Raw genomic sequence first — 24,457 nt, 5'->3', positions numbered from 1 at the left:
TTCCCTCCCTAAAAATTATAAGGGGTGGAGAATGAGTCTAAATAGGTTTTTTAAAAAATCTAGCTTGAACATACAGTGACAACTACATACATAGGCCATTAAAGAATTAGGCCCCGTATTAGGTGTGGTCTTCCGAGGCAATCTATACAGGGAGCTCCCATATATGCCTAGTTCTGTTCTAAGCCTAAAGTGTAGTAAGCAAGACAGATTGGGTTGTAGATCTAGAACAGGTTACATTACAATTAGGGAGTCTTAAGGCACAAATGTTAACATGTATAAACTGGAATTATAAAGTGCGGATGTGTTTTGTCACTATCTGGAAAAAAAATCTCAGTCTTATTCTATTCAATCTGACCAAAGCAAAGATGTTGGGAGGGGGTGCTTTTCCTCCATTTCCAAAAGGGCTGACCACAAAAAAAGTAGTTCCGATGGGCTGGGAAGGTATCTATCACTCCTACTGACGAGGAAAGGCAGCTAGGGATCGAGGTGAGGAAAACGATGCCTGGAAAGACAAAGAAACCCTCTCCCTCACACTTTAGCTCATGTAACAAAATTTGCCTGCTTATCTAGATCTATCAAACCTATTCTGTAGATCAAAGGTGGTAAAATGTCTTTCTCTTTGTAGTTTTTGGTAGAAAACAATTACCCCAGACTCTCCCCCTAAAGCAAGTCCTCCTGCCACACACAAACAACACGCTCAAGTATTTCCCATCTTCAAAGAACACAAAAGGCAAAAACTTCCTCTACACTGCCACAGCTACTGCCCCCCTTTCTCCGATTCTCTTTGGGCAACCTGGTATTGTCTAGGTTCACTCTAATGAGAATTTTAACCTTATCACCCTTTAAAACCCCATTATTGTCATAAAGGTCCTTCCCTTCAGTAAATCCATAGGTTAATATTTGATCTGTGATGAATACTTGAAGCAACAGCATTTAACAGAGTTCATTTACCATCTTTCTCCTTGTGAAGTTTCTATTTCTACACTGGCTTTCACTCTACCTGTCCATGTCCTTTGCTGGTTTCCTCTCATCTCTCTGCAAAGAAAGTTAGTGTTGAACTAGGGCTCAACCTTCCCAAAGTGTCTTTATCCAACACTGTCTAAAATTTCTCTGGTCAGGATTTCTCAACCTTGGCACTAGGTTGAGATAAAGCTTTGTCATGGGAGCCTGCTCTACGTATCACAGAATGTTCAGCAGTATCCTTGGCCTTTATATTAAGTAGATGCCAAGAGTATCCTCAATCATTTTGGCAAAAAGGCGTCTCCAGACATTGCCAAAGCCCCCTGGGGGGCAAAGTTACTACTGACTGAAAACCACTTATCTAGTTCCTTGGCTTGAAATACTATCTATATACACCAATAGCTGTGTAACTTGTCTGGAGCCTGAATCTCTCCTCCAATTGCCTTCTCATTATCTCCAATTATATATCATGTGCATCTCACTTAATACATCAAAACTAGATTTCTCATTTACACATTGTTTGACATCTCTCTTGTTCTTAACCTCACACTTTTTTTTCATTTTGTCTTGTTTTTGTCTCTTTTTTTGGGGGGGGGGGCCTGCACCTCTGGCATATGGAAGTTTCCAGGCTAGGTGTTGAATTAGAGCTGCAGCTGCCAGCCTACACCACAGCCACAGCAATGCAGGATCCCCAACCCACTGAATGAGCCAAGGATCAAACCAGTGTCCTCAGGGATACTGGTCAAGTTCGTTACTGCTGAGCCACGATGGGAACTCCAACCTCACACTTTTACCCATCAGTAAAACCTACTGACTCTGCCTTCAGAACATACCCCAAATCTAACCGCTTTTTACCACCTCCACTGCTACCAATGCAGCCCAAGCTGGCATTATCTCTCATTGAGATCATTACCTCCTAAGAGTCTCTCTGCTTCCACCCTGGTCCCCCTAGTCCAATGGTTCTCACTTGGGAACTTATTAGAAATGCAAATTCTCCTCCCACACCCCTAAACTAGTAAATCAGAAACTCTGAGCACAGGGCATAAAAACTGGCTATTAAGCACCCCCCCATCAAATTCCTGAACCACTTCCCTGTTCCCATCTCTCTAGTCGTAGTCCCTACACCACTTTCTCCCTAGCTCACCTTGCCCAGTCACAACGAACTTTCGGTTCTACAAACACACTCAGAACATTCACAGCACAGCACATTGTCATTACTTGTCCCTCTTCCTGAAAAGCTCTTCACCCTCCCAGATATTCTTCAGGTCTCTATTTAATGCCATCTTCTCAATGAGGCCATCTCTGACTACCCTATATAAATAATACCTTTTTCCTAGAGTTTCCCTTGTGGCACAGTGGAAACAATCCGACTAGGAACCGTAGGGATGCGGGTTCAATCCCTGGCCTTGCTCAGTAGGTTAAGGATCCGGCATTGCCATGAGCTGTGGTGTAGGTCACAGACATGGCTCGAATCTGACATTGCTGTGGCTGTGGCATAGGCTGGCACTACAGCTTCAACTGGACCTCTAGCCTGGGACCCTCCATATGCCAACAGTGCGGCCTTAAAAAGCAAAAATAAAAAATAAAAACAAATAAAATAAAATACCTTCTTCCTGAAATAGTCTCCACACTCTGCTTAATTTTTCAGCAAAGGCCTTGTCACTACCTAACAGGCTATATGTGTATGTTTTCACGGTCTCCCTGCATCCTACTATGTAGACCCCATATGGACAGAACTTCATTTTATTTACTGCTATACTATGAGCAACTACAAAAGAACCTGTGACTCAACAGATGTTCAAATAGATGTTCACTTTCTTGGGCAACAGTTCCCTATTGTTGACTAGAGGAAAGATACAAAGAAGTCAAGGAAAAACACTTAATATTACTTAAGTAGCTGCCCAGAAATTCCGAAACAAAAATCCCCAAACTGTAAGTGAATGAGAGGGACAGAATGCAACAGTTGACAGTTCAGAGTACATCAACTGGTTAGCAAAGTTTAGGAGGGCTCTAAAATGAATCCCAGAAGAACCAACAAGCTTTACATAAGCCAAAGAAGATGGATGAAATTCCAGAAGGGAGAATACCGCATGCCACACTAGAGAAGCACAGATTTGCCAAGTATAGTCTTCCCAAGCCTGTTTGTTCACTGGATATACTGTTACCTTGAGGAATGGTTAAAAGGATGGTAGAGGATAGGACAAGGTTGAATTAAACAGGTTTCTTTAATGCAGGACTTCTTGCTGACTTAATCAACCTGTTTAAAGTTAACCTCTAAGAGAAGGAGGACAGTATACAGTACTTCCCCACCTAAACCACGTAACTCTTTGTTTTGCACAAAGACGTGCCTTAGCTTCACTTTCATCACTAATGTTAGTGACATTCTTACCTCTTCAATTCTGTTGTAACTTGCCTATAAAATTAATAGAGTAATAACGTCTCCCCTTTCATTACTAAATTTAGGCCTGAAACTCCAATTCTGAATACACAGAGGCCAACTATCATTTATCTAATTTGCTAACTTTGTTTAGAACCACAAATACTTCACTTGGGAAATAAAATCTAGAAATGTTATTTCCACCAGTCTATTCTCTATTCATTTTGTAATAAACTAACATGAGAACAATTTACAGTATTTCAAGATTCTTTTTTGTGCTTTTAAGAATTGTACAGAGTTTGAACTCCTTAAAAAGATAATTCAGATCTAAGATGAACATACTACAAACAAAAACAAAAAAACAAAATCACACCAGTACAACAATTAAAAGGTACTCAGGAGACCCTTTAGTGAGTGTTGTATACAGGCCTCACCACCACTTTCCACAGTGAAGAAATCCTAATGCCCTGATTCAAAAGGCGAATTAACTAATCACATACCAAAAGGAGTGAACAAAGCCCAGGCCACCTAACTTCTCTGTTGGCTCTTTTTAACACACTATATGGTATACATGCACATATTTCAATTGCAAACAAAAAAAAATTAACAAAAAATAATCTCAAGTGTGATAAAGTCTAAGGTAAATCAACTTCAATAGTCTTTAAAAGACAGTTTGAGCAAGACATCTTTTTCTTTCTACAAAAAAAGCAAGACAAACAAGTGTAAAAGCTAGAGATTTATTGTTATTTTGTGATTAATAAATTGTCAAATTGGTTATGACACTATCCCATACTGTATACCACCATTGGCCAGTACACAAGTTTTTCAACCGTACTGAGGCATAAGGCAAGAGAGCACAGAGACACATGAATACCATCCTTAACAACTTCCTCTTCGTCATGCCTCCACCTCGACCTTTGTACATGGTTTTCTTCCTGGGGAAAGTGTCACAACAGTGCACAAAACGGTGGGCAACCTGGCCTCTTTACTTTTTTTTAATAGCAAGCAACTTACAGAAGTAATGGAATTCAACTTTATTTCCCTTGATTTTACTGGTCTGAATTCATTTTAGGTTACTTTAACATTTTAATTTCCTGTAACTGTACATGAGAGAATATAATGACCTAAGAGAATACTGCATCAGAGTCAGCCAAATATATTACTGACCCAAAAGTTATGTTTTAATTGGTCCTAAAGGAATGTACCACCCCAACAGTTTGAGAGTTAGGCAAACGACTTCTTTGGGGAAGGAAGGAAAAAGCTGTAGAACAGCCAAATGTACTCAACATTGTTAAAACGGCTCTGTTTTCACCCTTGAATGATACTTCTTTACTACACTATATGCACAGAAATCCTAACAGAATCTTGGTTGCCAGTATTATTTAGGCTGGCCCAATCCAGGATAGATCCCCTCCCCACCCCCCAAATTCCCCTTCTCTCAGGCTCTGAAAAGCACAATATTTAACTATTTCTTAATAGAACTACCAAAACACTTCAGAAACAAGTGGCTCACAAATCATTTTAAATTCATGTATTGCCTGTGCATGAGAAAAATGATAAACCCAAAAGATAGTTCTATTTTTATATGGCGATTAAAAATAAATGAAACATCAAGACACTTTCAGTGAAAGCAACATTTCAATTACAAATTGTAATGCCTGTTAAACTACCTATGGGAAAAGCTGAAAAGTCCTAGGCGAATGCACTTTTGGGTTATACTAAGTGCTCCTTCAGTCTGCACAAAGATTAAGATAATTTACAATCTGTGAATGTTGCGACAATGTTACATTATGATGTCTATACAATTAAACGTCCTTAAAGAGATAACCAGAATCAGCTTTTCTACTATATTTTCAACAAACCTAATGTGTACTTTTGCTGAAAGATGTTTATCAAAGATGCTGTAAGATCTTACACAATTAGGAAATACTCAGCTTTAAAGTTATTTCCTTATCTATACTTTTTCAGTTGCAGATGTTCTGCTCAGATAATCTACTGCAGTATGTTTCTAGAAATGCAGTTCCAAATGTGCATACATATACTGTATACAAATAAAGCAAAAACTGTCAGTGGTATAAATCTTACAGCATTTTTGTTTGCAAAAATACATGCCAAAGTCACAATAAGCGATATTGTACCACAAATTATAGAGCGCAAATGATTTGCTTCTTTTTAATGCTTTTATTCTACATAAATTACTACCATAGGCTAATGTTTAAAAAGCAAATAAACTGGACAGATGCTGGACAAAAATTCTGTTCACCCAACTATAAAAGGTGATATATTTTTTAAAAATTACAATGCAGAAGTGTTTGATGCATGCAGTAGCCTTAAATGAAAAAGCATTGATTCCCACTGTTCCAGGAAAACAGAAAAAAACAAACAAACAAAAAAAACACAGAGAAACCCACACATCTTACTGCACTCCACCTTAAAATGCATCATATTGGGTTTGTTTATAACAGCACAGAATTCCAAGAGTCAAAATGAAATAAAGCGGGTATTTTAAAGATTTAAGAGCCGTTATCAAAAATAAATTACATTTTTTCAAGATACAGAAAGGCTGCTATGACGGCTGTGAGCCCAGTAACCTTTCAATAGCCGCATTGATATCACCTCCTGTTGCTATTAGCGCTTGCAAATTTGCTTCACGGTTCAAAAATCCCATTGCACTGAGCTGTTCCAGTTGCTGTTGAAATCTGACTTCTGGATTCTGTAGCTGTTAAGAAAAAAACAAACCAAAACTCTTAAGGAAAATCGGTCCATGTCACACCAAAATAATCTTTTAAATTTTTAAACTGCTTTTCAAAATAACATATCCTAGTCTACTGAGCTATAAAAGCACTGGCCTCTCTTTTGAAACCTTCGACGTATTTAAAATCCAGTTATCACTTTAAACAGTCTATACCTAAACAATTATGTCAAATAGAACACATAACTCTGCTTTTAAAAAAAGCTTAATAAACGTCAACCATTATTTTAGATTCACTTAAGAAGCTCATAGAACATTCAGGAAAACTTTAACAAGTATGTTTAAAGGCATGCAAAATTGTGGTGCAGTAGGTTAAGGATCTGGTGTTGTCACTGCTGTGGAGCCAGTTCAATCCCTGGCCCACGAACTTCTGTATGCCACAGGCGAGGCCAAAAAAAAAAAAAAAAAAAAAAAAAGAGGTATGCAAGTAGTTTAGCATTAGATTATTTCTTTTGTAGCTAGTGACCAACTGGGTAATTACAAAAGCCAGTGTCTTGATGTATAAAATTCTAAGTTTTAATGTGACTCAGAATATAGATTTCTCTATTGGCTAGTTAAGTGTTCAGAAAAGAGTTCCTATTTCAGATGCACAGATTATACTCTGACTGTTCAATTGCATCTTTTTCAGAAATGATGTTAAGAAAAAAAAAAATACATAAATCACCAATTTTGGGCAACCTGATAATAGTGAGGTCTGTAGATTGCTCACCTTAGATAACTACTTTGTCTAATACATGACATCGTTTTTTTAAATTTATTCCAAGAATATTTACTGAGCAAGTTATGCTCTATATTGGGAATACAAATACTTACATAAGATAAAACTCTGACCTGTTTATTGTGTTTCGCCCCACAGAAGTTTAAGGACAAGCTACTGTAGTAAGTATGAACTAGCAACCATCTGTATAATGGCATATTCTTAGTAAATAAATGTTTCCAGATGTAAGAACATCATTAGTTCACCTTTTTCAGCCATTTGTGAGGTGTATAAAAGTGATACAAGTTACCACAGGAGGCACTCGTGGGTGGGTGAGGCAGTTAGGACTTTTTAAAACTCAAAGTACAATGACTAGACAGAATATAATTGTTCAAGAGGTATCTGGGACAATGAAGTTTCTGTTCTTTTCTGACAAACTTGTATTTATAAAATATAACCTATTTCAAATAATTTCCAAACAGGGACTCCAGAAAAGAATGCATTTTTAAAGGCAACTTCCAAAAATTAAGGCAAATCACTTCTTTCTTCCCTACAACTACAACATTTCCTTTAGTGTCTAATACAGTACCAAAGTTAACAACTTTCGTAATGCCTGTTTTTTAGAATCAATATCCTTAAGAATGTGCTTTCTACTATAGACTAAACCTAAAGGCACAGCCACTTTTTCTTTTTAATGTATTTATTTTTTTGAAATTTCCAAATTTCTAACATTAAAAATCATTACCTGAGGATTCACTCCAGCAAGAGCCTGCAGCATTTGCTGGATAAACTGCTGGTGTCCAGGTTCAGTGGTTCCTGCTGTGGGACTTGGGTTTTCACTAGGTGCAGAATTAGAGCCATTGGTTCCTGAAGAGCTTCCGGTGCTTCCTAGTGCCCCCAGGCCAGGAGTAAACCTAGAAAAAGGGCAAACTGGTAATAACTGGTAATAAACCTAAACTCCTGCAAAACAAGAGGCCAGACCAGGCCAGGTGACAGCAAATCAGTTACATTTTAACAAGAACATTAGCTAAGTTATCTTCTTAAAATAAGTGTTTTTAACTTTCAAAACTTTTAAAAGCAATTTCCACCAAAAAAGGGGGAAGAATAATATTAAGCCTGAAATTCTCAGAGAAAGTAACCACTGTGCACTTTCACAGTCTTCCCCAAAGAAGCCTACCCTGGGATGAGGCCGGGGGCTTCCGTTGCTAAAGTCTGTAAACCCTGCTGAATCTGCAACAAGGCTTGCATCGCTCTAGGGTTTGACATTGCTGATAATGTATCAGGATTCTGCATCTAAGGAAGAAAGAAAAACTGTGGTAGTGAAGGAATTAAAACCAGTAAAGGTAAAATTTTAAATGTTTTCTTTGCTATGCTTCTGGAGAAAATCTAAAACCTTACTCCTAAACACTAGTTAATTCCTCATTTCTTCCCAAAATAAACATAAGCACCTCCTCTTTGATAGTAACCTAGTGTGCATATTGTTACCTGACCTCCTCCCAAGTCCATCACGAAAGCCATTTTTCATAATGAAAGACTATCAGGAGCTCCTCTGGAAGCCACAACTCTTCCCCTTTCCAACAGATAAAAGTACTGTTTCTAAGAGACAACTTCCAAATGCACAATTTATATAACATGATGATATGGTGAAAACCACGTATTCCTCCTGACCAAGAGTTATCTGTTATTGATGTAACAGTTTTACCAGTAAGATACACGCTAAAACAATAGTTCCAAATTTGAAGTTAATGCATGTGTCCTGGGTTCAGCTTCTACTTCCAAATACACACCACTTGACTAACCAAAAAGGACAGGCTTACATCATTACAATAGATCAAGGACACTAACTAACCTTGGATAATGGTTTACAGGCCTGAGGATCATTGGCATAATATTTAAAAGCCCTCCTTAGAACTACCAGTTTCAAAATGCCAAGACTGACTTCTCTTTTATCTTTTTAAATAATAAAATACCATGGCAATCTCAAGTACTTTTTTAAATAAAACCTTCCTTATATGACAACAACAATTTAAATCTTGCTAATTCCGAGTTTGAGGAATGAGTGCTACCCCCTAGAAAACTGGCATTCTATTAATTTGAAGGAATTAAAACATTACAAAGAAACCAAACATATAAAATAGGATAGGGTAGCTAGCTCTTTCCTGTTTCTCGAGATTAGTTAAACCATACAGTGTAACATGACACAATGAAGCACTTCAAAGTTAGTAAAGTGAAAGGAAATGGTTTATGATATTAACGAAGCATTCAAAATCCTAAATCCTCAAAAGCAAAAATCAAATGGTCCTTTCCTCAGAATTTATGTTTAAAAAATACCAGCAAAAGGTCAGCAATGAAATGGGGCTCAGTTAAGATCAAGCTGAATTCTCTGCAAATTGACAGCATTACCAGACTCTATTCTATGTTTTGCTATCAGCCAGAGAAGAGCAAGGATAATGTTTATCACCAAACTTTTTTCAAGCAAATAATTACCAAAGATAGCTAGCATCTTTTCTTACTCACTTGTTGGAGGAAAGTTGGGAGTTGTTGTCTCATTTGTTCTTGAAGCTGAGGATTTCCAGCAAATAGGGGATTATTCAGCATCATCTATGGGGCAAGTGTTCAAACAATTTTAACTGGAAATATCTGAAACAAGTAATGTACCTTGTTTAATAGTCTATCTTCCCCCAAGTGCCTAACCTGGCACTTAACAGTGAGGAAGGTAGAACATGAATTAAAAAAGGGAAGAATACTGTCCACAAGAGGGATCTCCAGAAAAAACAAAACTGAGGCATCTTCTCTTTCAATGAGAATGGTGATTATGATAATGACATGCAATATCCTAAAAAATAAAAGCAATCATTTTTTTAGGCTTTTCCTTGAGCAAAGGTATCTGCCTTTGAAGGAAAAATAAGAGTAAATGGCATTCATGAAGATACGTTTTCCACTACACTGACAGAATAAACATAGCATCAATACATGAACTATGCATGGCTTGCTTAGACACCTCAACACACAAGTGGCAAGCATAGAGAAAATCCACATCTGGAACCACTATATCTACCTGCCTACTACAAAACAGCTAATATTAGGTACAGAAAAATAACACAGCAGAACAGCAACCACCTAGCCAGAGAAGTGGAGCTACTAGTGAAAATCAGCCCAGGACTAGCACCGATAGATCAATCTCTGGGGGAAAGTATTAAAATGCTTTAAGACCTTAAAAATATAAAGCCATTTGAGAACACCAAGATTAACCTCTGGATTTCACCTCACTACCACCAGAGTTGAGAAAAACGGCATGCCTCCTAACCTTCAAATGGGTGTTAAGAACTAAAAAGTCAGGGTCAATATTAACACAATGTTGCATACCAGGAAATAAGATAAGGATACACGATCAGCATAAACAGAAACTGATATACTCTCATAGCTTCAAAAAGACAGACTTTATATCACTTTCCCCAGGTAGAGTGAAAGGTCAACAAAGATTTACTGACAGCCTGCTTACCAGTCTACAAGTCAGAGGGGAAAATGACCCTTGCCCTCAAGTTAATTAACCCTATTTGAGAGTAATTACATGTTAACTACTACAAGTAGAATGAACTGTTCCCTCCCTCCTTTAGTTTATTCTATCATTGCAAAGTAGACTTAGTTAATTTCAACAAAATAACTAATGCAGGAGGAAGTCAGACAATGTTTTATGGATTTACAGCATTTATTTCAAAGTGACCAGTAAATTCACAGTAAATAAAGTAAAACCTCCTTGCCAACAAACCTGCTTCTTTAACGGCTCCAGTCAAATAATATTTTTTTTATTATGAACAAATCAATAAAGTTATCACATTTATCTTTTAGGATTCATGTTATTTGAAAAGTATGTCATTTTAAACTGATTCATCTCATTGGATTAGGATATTTCTCCTAACTTACCTGACTGTATATAGCAAGAGTTTTTATAATCAGACTTTTTTGAATACCTAAAAATCAAAATCAGAATAGAGAGAACGACAAACTCTTATCTGCTGGTAATCAAAGTACACTATAAATGCTCGTAACAACTGTCTACAATAAGACAATTCATACCTAGCCTTCTTATAAAAGCAAACATTTCACTTTAAAAAACATGTGAAAGTGCTCAAGTCACTTTATAAATGTACTATTTTTCATTTAAATGGCTGGAAGTGTGCTTGTTAAAGTCAAAAAAATTTTAAAGCAAGATACACATTTAGGGAGTTCCCGTCGTGGCTCAGTGGTTAACGAATCCGACTAGGAACCATGAGGTTGCGGGTTCGATCCCTGCCCTTGCTCAGTGGGTTAACGATCCGGCGTTGCTGTGAGCTGTGGTGTAGGTTGCAGACGCGGCTCGGATCCCGCGCTGCTGTGGCTCTGGCGTAGGCCGGTGGCTACAACTCCGATTCGACCCCTAGCCTGGGAACCTCCATATGCCGTGGGAGCGGCCCAAGAAATCTCAAAAAAGACAAAAAAAAAAAAAAAAAAAAAGATACACATTTAATATTTAGTATTAATCAAACATACATTTAAAAACATACAAATAGGATTGGTCTGCATACATATTTCCCATGGGTATTTTAAACAAAAGTTGAAGCATTTAATACTAATAATAACTCAGTTTAATAGTTTTCTTATGAATAAAATATTTCATTAAATGTACCTACGATAGGCAAAATTTAAAGCATATACAAAACTTTATCTAAAAACTTCTATATTTCAGAGTTCCTGTTGTGGCTCAGTGGGTTAAGGATACAGCATTGCTGCAAGCTGTGGCATAGGCAACTTCCATATACCACAGGTGGACCTGTATAAGGAAAAAAACATAAAAAAATAAAAACTTCCAACTCCACAAATTTTAAGAGGACAGAAAGCTGCTGCTGAGGATTGTTAACTCAAAGATATCTCTATATACTTGAATTGATATGGTTTCAGACTTTAGAAACATAAAAACCATTTCCTTTGACATAATGAAGAAAGTGATTAACTTTAAAAGCTTTTAAAATTTCAGAAATGGAGACTATAAAGGAAACTATTTCAAATTCCTAACACTCCACAGACTGTTTTTTAATAAACAGCAAATATAAATCACAGATGATGAAGGCCTAGTTTACATTTGCCAAGATTTTTCAACGCCAATGGTTCTCAACCTAGGGGTACATGATAATCACCTAGGGAACTTGGGGGGTGGGGTGGGGGGTAGGGGAGTCCTATACTCCAATACAGTTACATGAAAAGATCTCAGGACAGGGTCAAGATTTTTTCTTTTAATTTTAAAGTTTCCAAAGTCATCCTAAATGTTCAGCTAGGATTGAGATCCACTGATTTTCTTATTCTCTTCAGAAACAAGTTAGAAAATGATTTAATAAAAGACCAGGGGGAGATCTGTAACAGAAAGAATAAGAATACTTTTCCCACAATCTCTCCCTGCTTATATTAAACAATTTCAGGCCATTTTATAACTGTCATTTTGAACACGACTATTATTCAAAATCTCTGTGACTTAACCAATGTAAGTATTTCAAATGTATTAACACTTCTCAATCACTTTCAAGATTTTCATTACACTGAAGAAAAGGCTTTAAAAGAGAGAGCATTCAAAACTTTTGTATTCATCTCCTTAATCAACACATGTGGATACAAAGTAAACCTGCACTTCTTTCTAGCCAGTGAACAGTGGAAATGAAGCTGTTTCCATTACATTATGAAGTATTAATTTACTGTAAGGAAACAAACTGTCCAAAAATTTGGAGATGTGGTTTGCCTACTTTTCCAGTGTAAGGCAGCATGCACAAAACAAACGTGTCCAAATCACAAATAACTGATTAAGCTGTTTCAATCCACACTGATTAGTCCTTTTCAATACAATTACACACTCACCTGTGCAGCAAGGTCAGGGTTCTGGCTAAGTGACTGCATCATGCTTCTCATATAGGGGGCGGACAACATGTTTTGCATAAGTTGTGGGTTTTCAGTTATTTGTTGCAACAAGCTCTGCATTCCTGGTGTGTTGAACATACTAGCTGAAAGTTTGGTTTAAAAAAAAAAAAGAACATTTTTATCAAGAAAAAGACATATAAACAAAAGTGAAAGTTTTAAAATACATATCTACTGTACATAATTTTAGCAACTGCAGATAAATACACATACCAATTACTTATCAATTGAACTAAGAAAAAATTTTATGGCTAAGATCTCCAAAACAACATGCCTACTAACATATATCAATAAAGGAAGGTTTATGGATTTGATACATTCTGGTTGAATATACAGGAAAATCCTGTTTTATGGAAAGGCTAGGTTCAAAAGTCAATTTAAGGCAAAAACTAGATATGGTAAAAATACTAAAAATACTCATTAAAATACTGAAAAATCTCAAAAATTGAAGACGTCTGAGCCAACTTTTCCCCCAGGATGACTTAATTAGAATCATATTCAGGAGTCAATACGCTCACTTAAGAAAGAAGGAAGCCTTCTTGTCCAGGCCTCCAATCTATTTTCGTTTTCACTGAGTCCTGACACTCAATGAATTCAACCCCAAATTAAGGGGGCTTCTTCATACTTCAGTTTCCCCATCTGTAAAATGATGTAATAAGCAGTATTTAGTTGAAAGAGTGGTTATGACAATTAAATTAATGTGTAGATGGCTGTTAACTGTCACTCTCTCTTTTTGTTGAGAGCTACAGCTAAATTTATGTGAACTCAACAAGTCTTTGAAAATTAAATTTGTTCAACATACAAGGTTTTCACTTGCTGACTAGATACAATCAAACTCAAATATATGCTCAAACTCATTATGTGAACTTTTCACTTCTTAGCTTTTTCATTTCCCTTTTGTTCTTATTCTATCTAATTTAACAGATTTAAAAGATTTGACTCTCCCTACTTTCTAATTTATTATGATTCTGCTGTTTTTCTATAACAATTTTTGTTTTTCCTATTTTCTCATATTATTTCAATTTAGGTTTCTTCTACATCCTAGAGTCTAAGGATACACTTAGACAGATAGTGATGAAGATAGCCTGTAGGGCAAATATAGCCTATGACCTGTTTTTGCACAGCCAAAGAGCTAAACATGGTTTTTACATTTTTAAATGGTTAAAGAAAAACATTTTTGGTGAAATGTTAAAACTATAAGAAATTCAAAAGTCAATGTCCATAAACAACATTTTATTGCAACACAGTCGTGCACCCTCATTTATTGTTATTGATGGCTAATTCTGCACTACCAAATCAGAGTTGAGTAGTTTCAACAGAGGTTCCATGTGGCACTACCATAATGCTCTATACTGCTATTCAGAGTACCACAAACGAGGGAGAACTGGACTCTGCTGTGCTTTTAAGGCACAACAGAGTATGGATTATTTTATCATTGAAATGGCAAAACACCATATTTACTATGCAATGACACTAAAGGAATATGATATACTTCAACACTGCTAGACAGAGCACTCATCACAGTACTCCCTACTAACAGGAAAGCAAATCGGAAAAATACAAAATTTAAAATACAATATCTCATCATAGCTAAATTTCTTTACAAAAATAAAAAATGAAGGAGTTCCCACTATGGCTCAGCAGAAACGAACACGACCAGTATCCATGAGAACATGGGATCGATCAATCCCTGGCCTCACTCAGTGGGTCAAGAATCCGGTGTTGCCATGAAGGTCACAGAGGTGGCTCAAATCTCGAGTTGCTGTGGCTGTGGCGTAGGCCAGTACCTGCAGCTCTGATCTGACCCCTAACATAGGATATGCTGCGGGTGTGGCCTTAAAAAAAAAAGGCTGCAAAGTTAGGCTCTCAAATGGCTTGTTAGCCAAGCAAAGAAAGCAATGTACCAATGGCGATTAACTAGGATGGTTATTTACATCATGACTACAGCAGCCAAATAAATGTGTCCAGAGAAAATAAACCTGTTTAAGACTATTCTCCTGACAAGAAGTTTCTCAAGAGTTAAGGACATTGGACTCAACATCAATAATCAACTAAAAAACAATGCAAATTATTTTGGGTAGTATTTCTTGCTTCTTGATAAATTGACAAATTTTACTGGTTCTGCTCAGTTCTTATTTGAGAGGTCAACATCAAGTTTGAAGTAACTGAAAAATCAGTGTCTATAAACGGTCTGCATAGAATAACTACAGGTAAAATTATTTTCAAAGTTGAGAGAAAACTCATTTGGTACAAACCAAAGTAGAACCTGCTAAGATGTGCTACATCTAACAACGACAAAAACACATGCGGAGGATTAAAAGGATTCACTGCACAAAGATATGTTTACAAATATATATGGTATTTAAAATAATCACTGTCTTATTCATCAGCAGGTACCTCAGAAAATATTTTGGACTATGTTATTCAACCAGCAGGAGTATCAATGATGAAGTTCATTCACTCTTGTGAACTTAGCCATAGTCAATTTCATGAACTTTTTAATCAAAACTATCTTAACTTGCCCAACCACACAGCAGTTCGAATGGCTTAGCGGAGGTCAAGGTTGGTTTTTAAAGAGGTAAAAATTTTTACTGCAATTTTTTTAAGCTCAGGACTAAGACTGAAATCCTTCTGAAGCACCCGACCACCTTATCAAACACTGAATGACTTTGGAAAGTATCTTTTGCTAGAGACTTAGTAATGTTTTTTAATGACCATCCCAAACTACATGGCAAAACAGCATTTACATGCCAAACTCATACTGTGGTAAGTCATTCTGACAACAACTTAAATTGTGTGAATCGCAGATAACGTCAAGCTGCTTTATACATTCTCATGCTGTCAAGTTAGAACAAGCAGCAAGATTTCCATTTCCGCGAATTTTCAGTAAGTATATTTTTGACCTCACACTATCGTTCCAGCAGCATTTTTTGGACCTCACTGCAAATGCAAAGAAATTTCCACATTTTAAAATCCATTTAACTGTATAATTGAGGCACTACCACCTAACCTGCAATTGGGAGTAATTAATCTGCAATTACATACTAAAAGCAGAGGAAAATCGAATAGAACCCTAAAATGCTTTCCAACTGAAAAATACGCTATTAAAATAGTTTACTCTCAGAATGAATACGCATTTGAATGAAGTAAAATCTCATTACCTATCAGTAATAATGAATATTTGCAAATGATTTGCAACTGACAAAAAGGAACACTGTGAACACCAATTAAGCAAAGTGTCATCCCTAAAAAGAATTCCATTCCTATCATTAGTAGATATGTTTAAGAAAATATTATACCCAATTATTATACATTTAATTCCATCAATAAAAGAACTTATGGAAACTTGCTTTCTCTCATAATATTCTCAATTTTGTCTCTTGGCCTGCAACACCCAAAGTATTATTATTTCTTTGCAAGAAAAATTGTGCTGACCCCTGCTTTGATTTCCTCGTCTTCTAGAGTGAGTACTTACAGGGTAAAGGAAGAGTCAAGAAATTTCACCTTTCAGGTCTATCAGTGCACTTGGGAACATGTGTGTATCTAGCTTCAAAGACTTGAGCAAAAATCATAATAGTATAAAAATATGCTAACCGTATAAACCAGCTATAATGGAAAAAATAATCATTATAAAAAAATACACTAACCATGTTAGGCCATCAGGATACATTCATTTTTGCTGTTTATTTTCCTTTGATGGAAACATCAACATGAAATTGGAGTATCAAGCCATTAAATTAAAAATTTGACTAAGAAGCTACAAAACTAATTTGTTTGTAAGACAAAGTTGTTACTATAGATGCCATGCCACAGTAAAAAAAACAAACAAACAAAAAGACCAATTCACTTATTTGTTAGAAAACCTCATTAAACCATGCTGTCTCTGCTCTTAGACCTTCAAAATGTGAATAAAGCATCTCTCCCAAGTCTATCAAGAAGAATCAAATAAGCAGTAAGTAAAATACAGAAAAAGACAATTTTTCCCTTATTTTAAAGATGGTATTACTGAGCTGTTTAGACTTATCAAAGTGATCATTCAGCAAACTATACAAATACAAAATCCTTACATTTTATACCTGAAGCTAGTATGTCAATTACACCTCAACTTCTAAAATGGTATTAAATTTTTATAAAAATTTCATCCAAAAATCTCATGAATCCACTGTATTCTATAAAAGATTATATATCACTGTGACCATACTGATTTTTTTCCTCTCAGCAATGAATTTTTTTAAATTCCTCATTTACTACCTCATCTTTCCACTTCCTCTGCCAAAACAGAGGTATCTTTTAAAACATAACTAGTCACTCTCACCTTAGGGAAATGATCCCATGCTTTCGCTTCTTCTTTTACATGCTAAGTACTGGGTCTAAAATCATCATTCTGGCTACTGATTTTAGACCTAATTCTTAGCATGTAAATATCTGAATAGTTGAAAAAGAGTCTAGTATACAGAAAACTGATCAAAAGTAAATTTCTAACCTGTTCACACATAGGAATCTCTAGGAACTTTACGCAGATCTTAAACCCCACTGTGGCAGATTCTGATCTACAAAGCCTAAGACTTAAAAAATCTGATTTTTTAAAACAAATCGGGCAGGTGCTCTGATGCAGCTAGTTTAGTCCTGGTGTCAGGAGTGGATATGCATTGGTTCCTCTAGAAGAACACAAAGCCAGACTAAAGCCAAGGAAAATGTGCCCCGAGATAAGTACACAGGTAAAACTGTGTTAACCCTACACTTGTTTGCTGTGCTATTGAAAGAAGACAACCCACTTCTCCCAAACCATCTAACAAGAAGACAAAAACATAAAACTGCCTCTGAAAATCGTAACCTTTTGCACTATAATGCACATAAGTGATTAATATTAACCATATTTAAAGCATCCTTAAAAAATTAAAAAAGAATCTTGCACCATGAAAAGATAAGTTTGTAAAAGTTGCTCCTCATATACACACAATAGCACAAAGAGTATCAGTAAAAAGAAATGTTTGCATTACTCAAGTGAGAACAAAGGGGAAAAAAGCACTGGCTGTCATGAGCATACCTCCTACTCCAGGTCCCAAATTTGGTGCAGTAGAATTCTGCCCAGTAGTGCCACTGGCAGCACTACCACTAGTGCCCCCCACAGCACTAGTGGTGCCACTGGAAGCTGATGAACTCTGAGAAGCTTGTGGAGCCCACGGATTAGGTAATGGATCTCTATTTTCTGTGCGAGAAGGTTGACTACCTTCACCTGAGGATGTATTGCTCACTAAAGAAGCAAATGGATTACCACCAAACTGTAATAAAAGACACAAAAATCATAAAGAATGAGGTTTTGTTTTAAATAAAGATGAGAACTCTTTCTTAATGAAAATGGCATTTCCCCACATAAAAGGACCCCTCAATCACACGCGTATTTGTGTTAAAACAGGAGCCTTAGACATTCCCTGTTGGCCGAGTGGTTAAGGATTTAGATTTAGCATTGTCACCACTGTGGCTTGGGTTCAATCTCTGGCCTGGGAACTTCCACATGTTGCAAGCACAGTCAAAACACACAAACAAAAAAACCCCCAGGACACTTGGCCTGAGCCTCAGAGCCAATGTTATTACCTGTTCTTGTGCAGCACTCAGCATTGGTTCCTGAATATCTGTGTACATGCGCCGTAAAGCATTGTATCCCCCTGGGATGCTTTCTAGGTTGCTCAAGGCTCTGTCCTGGTTTCTCATCATTTCCTGCATCATTGCTGGATTTCTGGCAAGTTCCAATGTCTAAGAAAAAGATTTCAAAGAAAGAAAAAAAAGAGGCACCAAAATACAAACACATTATTTCAGTTTTTTTTTTTTTTTTTTTAATTTTTAGGGCTGCACTAGCAGCACATGGAGGTTCCCAGGCCAGAGGTCAAATTGGAGCTACAGCTGCCAGCCACAGCCACAGCCACAGCCACAGCAAGGCAGGATCCCAGCTGCGTCTGCGACCTACACCACAGCTCACGGCAATGCCAGATCCTTAACCCAATGAGTGAGGCCAGGGATCAAACCCAAAACCTCATGGTTCCTAGTAAGATTCTTTTCCACTGCACCATGATGGGAACTCCCATTTTAGCTATTAACTGTCACAGCTGTCTTCTAATTCAATGAATTAAGTTTTTGATATTTAAATCATAAAATTATTTGAGATTTCATTTCAAAAAGCAAGCTAACATCCAAATAATATCAAGAGAAGCACTTTCTTATGCATGAAAGTCCATCTCTTGAACTGGACTCTTTTTAAATCAGCAAAATAACCATTTACAAAAATCTTTAAGATATAGCAGGAAATGCAAAGTTTAGGTAGTGTGAATTAGTGCTTTGCTGAGTTTTCCCGAACACAGATTGGGACTTTTTTTTTTTTTTAGCTTAGCCATATATATAAGGCATAAATATACACCAAGCTCTTTAAACACAAATAATTAAATAAAAAGAAATAAGTACATAATTTCTTGGCTAACTGAAACTTTTGACATACTTGTCTCATAATATCTGGATTATTCAGCATATGACTAATTTCTGGATTTCTCTGTATCAACTGCTGCATCTGTGGATTGGCCATAATTAACTGCCTCATCAGGTCAGGATTCGAGAGCATGCTCTGAACAAAGGGATTCTCCATGATCTGGACCATCATTTCAGGATTGGACATAAGTTGCCGCTGCATCTGGCTCTGTAGTTCAGAGAAGTTGGTAGTATTCAAACCCAGGCTACTCAGACCTGCAAGTCCTCCAAGGCCACCTAGGAAGATAAAGGGAAAAAAGACACACAAATGAAAGTCAGAAATTTTATCATTAATATGATGGTGCTAAAATACAAACATACAAAAATATTAATTGAATCAACAGCCTATTATAAAAAAAATTCGTTTTAAAGCAAAAAAGAATTCCTACTACTTTCATAAACACATTTAATTTCTATAGTTGAAAATAGTCAAAAAAGGAATTCATGCTGATATTTAAATTTAAGCCAAATAAATCAAAATAAATATTCTCATGTGCACTAAAATACAAAAAACATATTTGGCCTTTGTCCCTAGTTCTAGGCACAGAACTCCTAAAACCCTCAGAATTTCTTGACTGAGAGGAATGTCTTTTGTTACTTGTTACAAGCGCCTTTAGAACACACTTCATTTATGCTAATGATGTTTCTTAGGGTGGGGACCCTAGATATCCTCAGGATGGGGTGGACACCACACCAACCTCCAGGAAAGGAAGAGGGGCTAGAGATGGAGTTCCATAAAACTCCAGTGCAATGAGATTCAGAGAGCTTCTGAGAGGAACACATCTAGGTGCTATTAGGGTGACATGCCAGAGAGGGCATAAAGGCTTTCCTGACACCCATACCTTGCCCTATGCTTCCCTTCCATGTGTCTATTTTCCAATAATAAATTTGTAAATTTAAGTGTTTTCCTGAGTTCTGTGAGCCATGCGAACAAATTACCAAACTTGAGAAGGGGTTGTGGGAACCTCCAATTTATAGCTCGCCAATCAGAAGTACAGGTAGCCTGGGACTTGGGCTGGTATCTAAAGTGGCAGGGGTGTGGAGACAGTTAACTGAGTCTTTTAAACTTGTGGGATTGATACTAATTCCAGGTAGGTACTGTCAGAGCAGTGTTAAGAGAATTGGTTGGTGTTAGAAAAATACCCTAGAATATTCCTGCTAAAGGAAGAAAGAAATGAATATACACTAGATTACAATTCTAACAATCTCTTTCCAGAAGACTAGTTTAAGTTTACCAAGTAGAATTCATCTATAACTGGTTGAATCAGAGCTGCTGCTGATCATGGAAATAGATGTCTCTCTGGAGAAATTAAATCAAGGAGAAACCTAAGAGATCCAAGAAGATGACTAAGAACTGACTGTAAAACTTTGTAAAATTATATAATCAACCAAATACATTCACTCCTCACTTACTAAAGCACTTTCTACATATGCCAGGGACTGTGCTACATGTCGGGAATAAGGTGATGAGAAAGACACAAGTATAACCTCAGAACTCAACCTGGTCGAAAAGACAGACAAGGAAAACTAATGCAGAATAAATACTTCAACAGAGATAGTAAAGGATATTATAACATACTACCTAAGTGAAATGGCTACTTTCCCACAAGATGACACTTCATGAGTTTGAAAAATGAGTAAATTGGCAAGAAATAGGGAGTGCAGGGAGGAAGATTTAATATTAGGTACAATAAACCTTATACACAAGAGCAGAAATAAATATAAGCATTGATGTGTTCTTGAAACCACGAAAAGTTCAGTATGACCAAAAGGGCAGTGCTCATCAAACATCTGATGAGCAGCCTTCTGTTTCTTTTGCAGTTGGACAAGTTCATACACCTAGTTATGGCCAAAGGACTGCAAGAACTGACGTGTGTCACTTCTGGCCCAAGTATAGAAATAGAAAGTCCAGATTGAGACACTCTAGCTGTCTCTTCTGCCATATTCCAAGTGGTGCAGCTAAAAAATGGCATAATTTCACTAGCTTGTGTCCCTGAGGTCTAGGCAGATAGAGGCCTCACTGACCAATGAAAAACATGAAGCATGAAGAAAAGCTTTAGAGCAAGAAATTAAGGTTTCTGGTAATACACCACTGAATTTGGGGCTATTACCACAGGAGAGCCTATTCTGATTAGTGTAACTGTTAAAATACGGTAAGAAATGAGGATGGGGAAGTAGACGGGGACTATACCACTAGATTTTGAAAGATCTTGAGCAGAATAGCCACTTAAGATAGCCTAATAATAGTGGGGAGGGGGAAAAAAAAAAGAATAAGGCTGTTTTATGTTTTTGACATCTTACTTAGTTTTAAAATGTAATTTATGGAGTTCCCGTCTTGGCTCAGTGGTTAACAAATCTAACTAGGAACCATGAGGTTGCCGGTTCAATCCCTGACCTTGCTCAGTGGGTTAAGGATCCAGCATTGCCGTGAGCTGTGGTATAGGTCACAGACTCAGCTTGGATGTGGCATTGCTGTGGCTGTGGTGTACGCCAGCAGCAACAGCTCTGATTAGACCCCTAGCCTGGGAATCTCCATATGCCACTAGTACGGCCCTAAAAGGACAAAAGACAAAAAAAAAAAGTGTGTGTAAAAAATCTAAGAAAGGCAAGGGTTCCCCGATGGCCCAGTGGTTAAAGAATCAGACTTGTCACTGCTGTGGCTCAGGTTCAGTCCATGGCCCATGAACATCCACATGCCATGGATGTGGCCAAACAAAAAAACCTAAAATAGGGTCCACTGAAACTGACAAACTAAGAGGTCAATGGTGACTTTGTCAAAAGGGTGAAGTGATGGGGGGAAGAAACAGACCACAGCAAATTACTGAAATAGAAGTGTAGACAAAAAACAGAAAATGCCTTTTCCAAAAATAGCTGAGAAATGATGCAAAAGAAAGGGTGACAGTGTGATTCTATGGGCTTTTAAACATGGAATAGACCTTAATGAAAAGCCCCAGCAAGAGAAAACCTGTCTAATCAGGTAAATGGAATGGAGAAAAGTACCTAAGATAGGAGGGGATGAGAATAAGATCAGAAATGAAGAAACTGGGGGAGTTCAGAATCAGGGTAGCAGAGCTGTAGGACATGGAACTCACCTATTCCCACAAATATATCAAGAATACATCTACAAGTGGAACAATTCTCATAGAACACCAACTGAACACTAGCAGAAGATCTCAAACACCTGAAAGCTGAGAAAGATCTCCACGTAACCAGGCAGAATGACAGAGGGGTGGGAAGCAGGACAGGACCTGCATCCCTTGGAGGGAGCTGAAGGAAAGGAGGTTTGTGATCAGTGGAAGGATCAGCCAGGACAGAAAAGAAATGAAGGGACCAGGAAGGTGTATGGCTCAAGGCATATTAACTAAAAGCCTCTGTGGGCTTCAATATCTTTGCCCATAAAATAGGGTAACAGGGGAGTTCCCCCTGTGGTTCAATGGGATTGGTGGCATCTTAGGAATTCTGGGATATAGGTTCCATCTCTGGCCCAGCACAGTGGGTTAAGGATCCAGCATTGCCACAGCTGTGGCTTAGGTCCCAAATGCAGCTCAAATCTGATCCCTGACCTGGGAACTCCATATGCAGCAGGACGACCAAAAAAGAAGAGAAAAAAAAAAAAGAGTGAAAGCGACAGAGATTTACCTCAGTACCTTTCACGAATCTGAACAGTAAATAATTTCATCCTAATATCTCCAGATTTTTTGTGTTAAAAATTTTGCCAACTAAAAAACTCATCTGCCTCCACCAAAAGAGAAACACTTAGCCTAAGATCATTCTAAAAAAATAAGAGCATTAAACATTTTAAAAAATTAGAGCATAAAACTACTATAGTTGACATAATAGAACTAAGTTACTAAAAAACTTTTTCTAGAGGAGATAAAAGGTATGATCCTCACTATGTGAAAACTGTACATATTTTTTTAATGTCACTATGAGGTACTATACTTGTCATACAATTTAGGAACTGAAAGAAGCACTGAGATATCTATCTATATCTAGTTCAATTTCTGTAAGCTTCAGACTATGCTTTTCCCCAAAAAACCTTCCAAAGAACCTCAGTGTAAAAATTGATATAAGAGAAGTAATAAGGACTAGGCTTGCTCCCAGGCCCTGGCCTTTCTGTGTGTGTTTAGTTACAAAATTATTAATGCAGCCTGATTCCTCAGTTTTACAAACAAGAAAATTGTATTTAGGGGGTTAGCTTATGATCAACCACTTGGTAATCATCCCAGAGTCAATTATATAGTGGTCAGATCAGGTACACATTCAATACCTCTTTTATTATTAAAAAGAAATGTGTTGGAGCTCTCATTGTGGGTCAGTGGAAATGAGACCAACAAGTATCCATGAGGATATGGGTTTGATCCCTGGCCCCGCTCATTGGGTTAAGGATCTGGCATTGCCGTGAGCTGCCATATAAGTTGCAGACATGTCTCAGATCCCACATTGATGTGGCTGGCAGCTGCAGCTCTGATTTGACCCCTAGCCTGGGAACTTCCAAATGCCTCAAGTGTGGCCTTAAAAAACAAAAAAAAAAAAAAAAAAAAAAAAGAAAAAGAAAAAAAAGAAACATGCCATTTCCTGATCACTTATTACATGTAAATATTAGCTAGACAAGAACAACTGTATTCCCAACTACTCCCTTAAGACCTACAGAAATAAGCTATAGAAGTTTTTGGTGTTGTTGCCAAAGTGACTTAATGTTTAATTCTGTCATTTTATTTAAAGCTACCCTGGGAGGAAAATTTTCTTTTTCAACCCTATAAAAAAATTACTAAAGACCCTTACCTAAACCAAAAGGATTGCTAGTGGCAGAACCAGATGTGGAGTTACTACTAGGAGCCGATGATGTGGTAGCATTGCTTCCACTGGTGTTTGTTTGCTGAGCTGAATGATCCTGAGGCCTAGAGAAAAATAATTACATCATGGTATAAACAGTGGAGCTAATTATTTTCAAAAGAACCTCTTCAATTCCAATGCACCGAAATAAAGTGTAAGTTTTCAGACCAATTCAAATTATCATAAAGTAAATAACCTGAGATAACTAAGCATTAAGAACATGAATATAAACATAGTAAAACATCATAAAAACTATAGCTGCCCCTCCTCAAGTATATTACACATAAATATTTCATTACTTTCAATCATACTGATTATGTAAGAGAGGAAGACAGGTCTCCTCAACAGAAAAGAATCAATGACTGGTCACAATCACAAA

The 24,457-nt window shown here is 37.1% G+C and overlaps 1 protein-coding gene across 2 annotated transcripts in view; it reads right to left on the bottom strand.

Moving 5' to 3' along the window:
* The window catches only part of UBQLN1 (ubiquilin 1), a 41,606-nt gene continuing 21,207 nt past the window's right edge, over nucleotides 4,059-24,457 (bottom strand). The window contains exons 4-12 of one of the 2 annotated variants that reach the window (XM_021064658.1): nucleotides 24,028-24,143; nucleotides 19,217-19,479; nucleotides 18,322-18,480; nucleotides 17,774-18,008; nucleotides 12,670-12,812; nucleotides 9,304-9,387; nucleotides 7,964-8,079; nucleotides 7,532-7,700; nucleotides 4,059-6,056 (exon numbers count right to left, since the gene is read on the bottom strand). In XM_021064658.1, coding sequence (XP_020920317.1) covers nucleotides 5,904-6,056; nucleotides 7,532-7,700; nucleotides 7,964-8,079; nucleotides 9,304-9,387; nucleotides 12,670-12,812; nucleotides 17,774-18,008; nucleotides 18,322-18,480; nucleotides 19,217-19,479; nucleotides 24,028-24,143 — 1,438 coding nt within the window. In that variant the 3' untranslated portion in view covers nucleotides 4,059-5,903. The remainder of the gene's footprint in view (nucleotides 6,057-7,531; nucleotides 7,701-7,963; nucleotides 8,080-9,303; nucleotides 9,388-12,669; nucleotides 12,813-17,773; nucleotides 18,009-18,321; nucleotides 18,481-19,216; nucleotides 19,480-24,027; nucleotides 24,144-24,457) is intronic. The other variant, XM_021064659.1, reaches the window with a different exon arrangement.

Source organism: Sus scrofa, chromosome 10 (assembly GCF_000003025.6).
Source record: "Sus scrofa isolate TJ Tabasco breed Duroc chromosome 10, Sscrofa11.1, whole genome shotgun sequence".
NCBI classification, from domain to species: domain Eukaryota; kingdom Metazoa; phylum Chordata; class Mammalia; order Artiodactyla; family Suidae; genus Sus; species Sus scrofa.
Note: the sequence above shows the minus strand (reverse complement) of the source record. Positions and strands in the feature narration are given on the sequence as shown.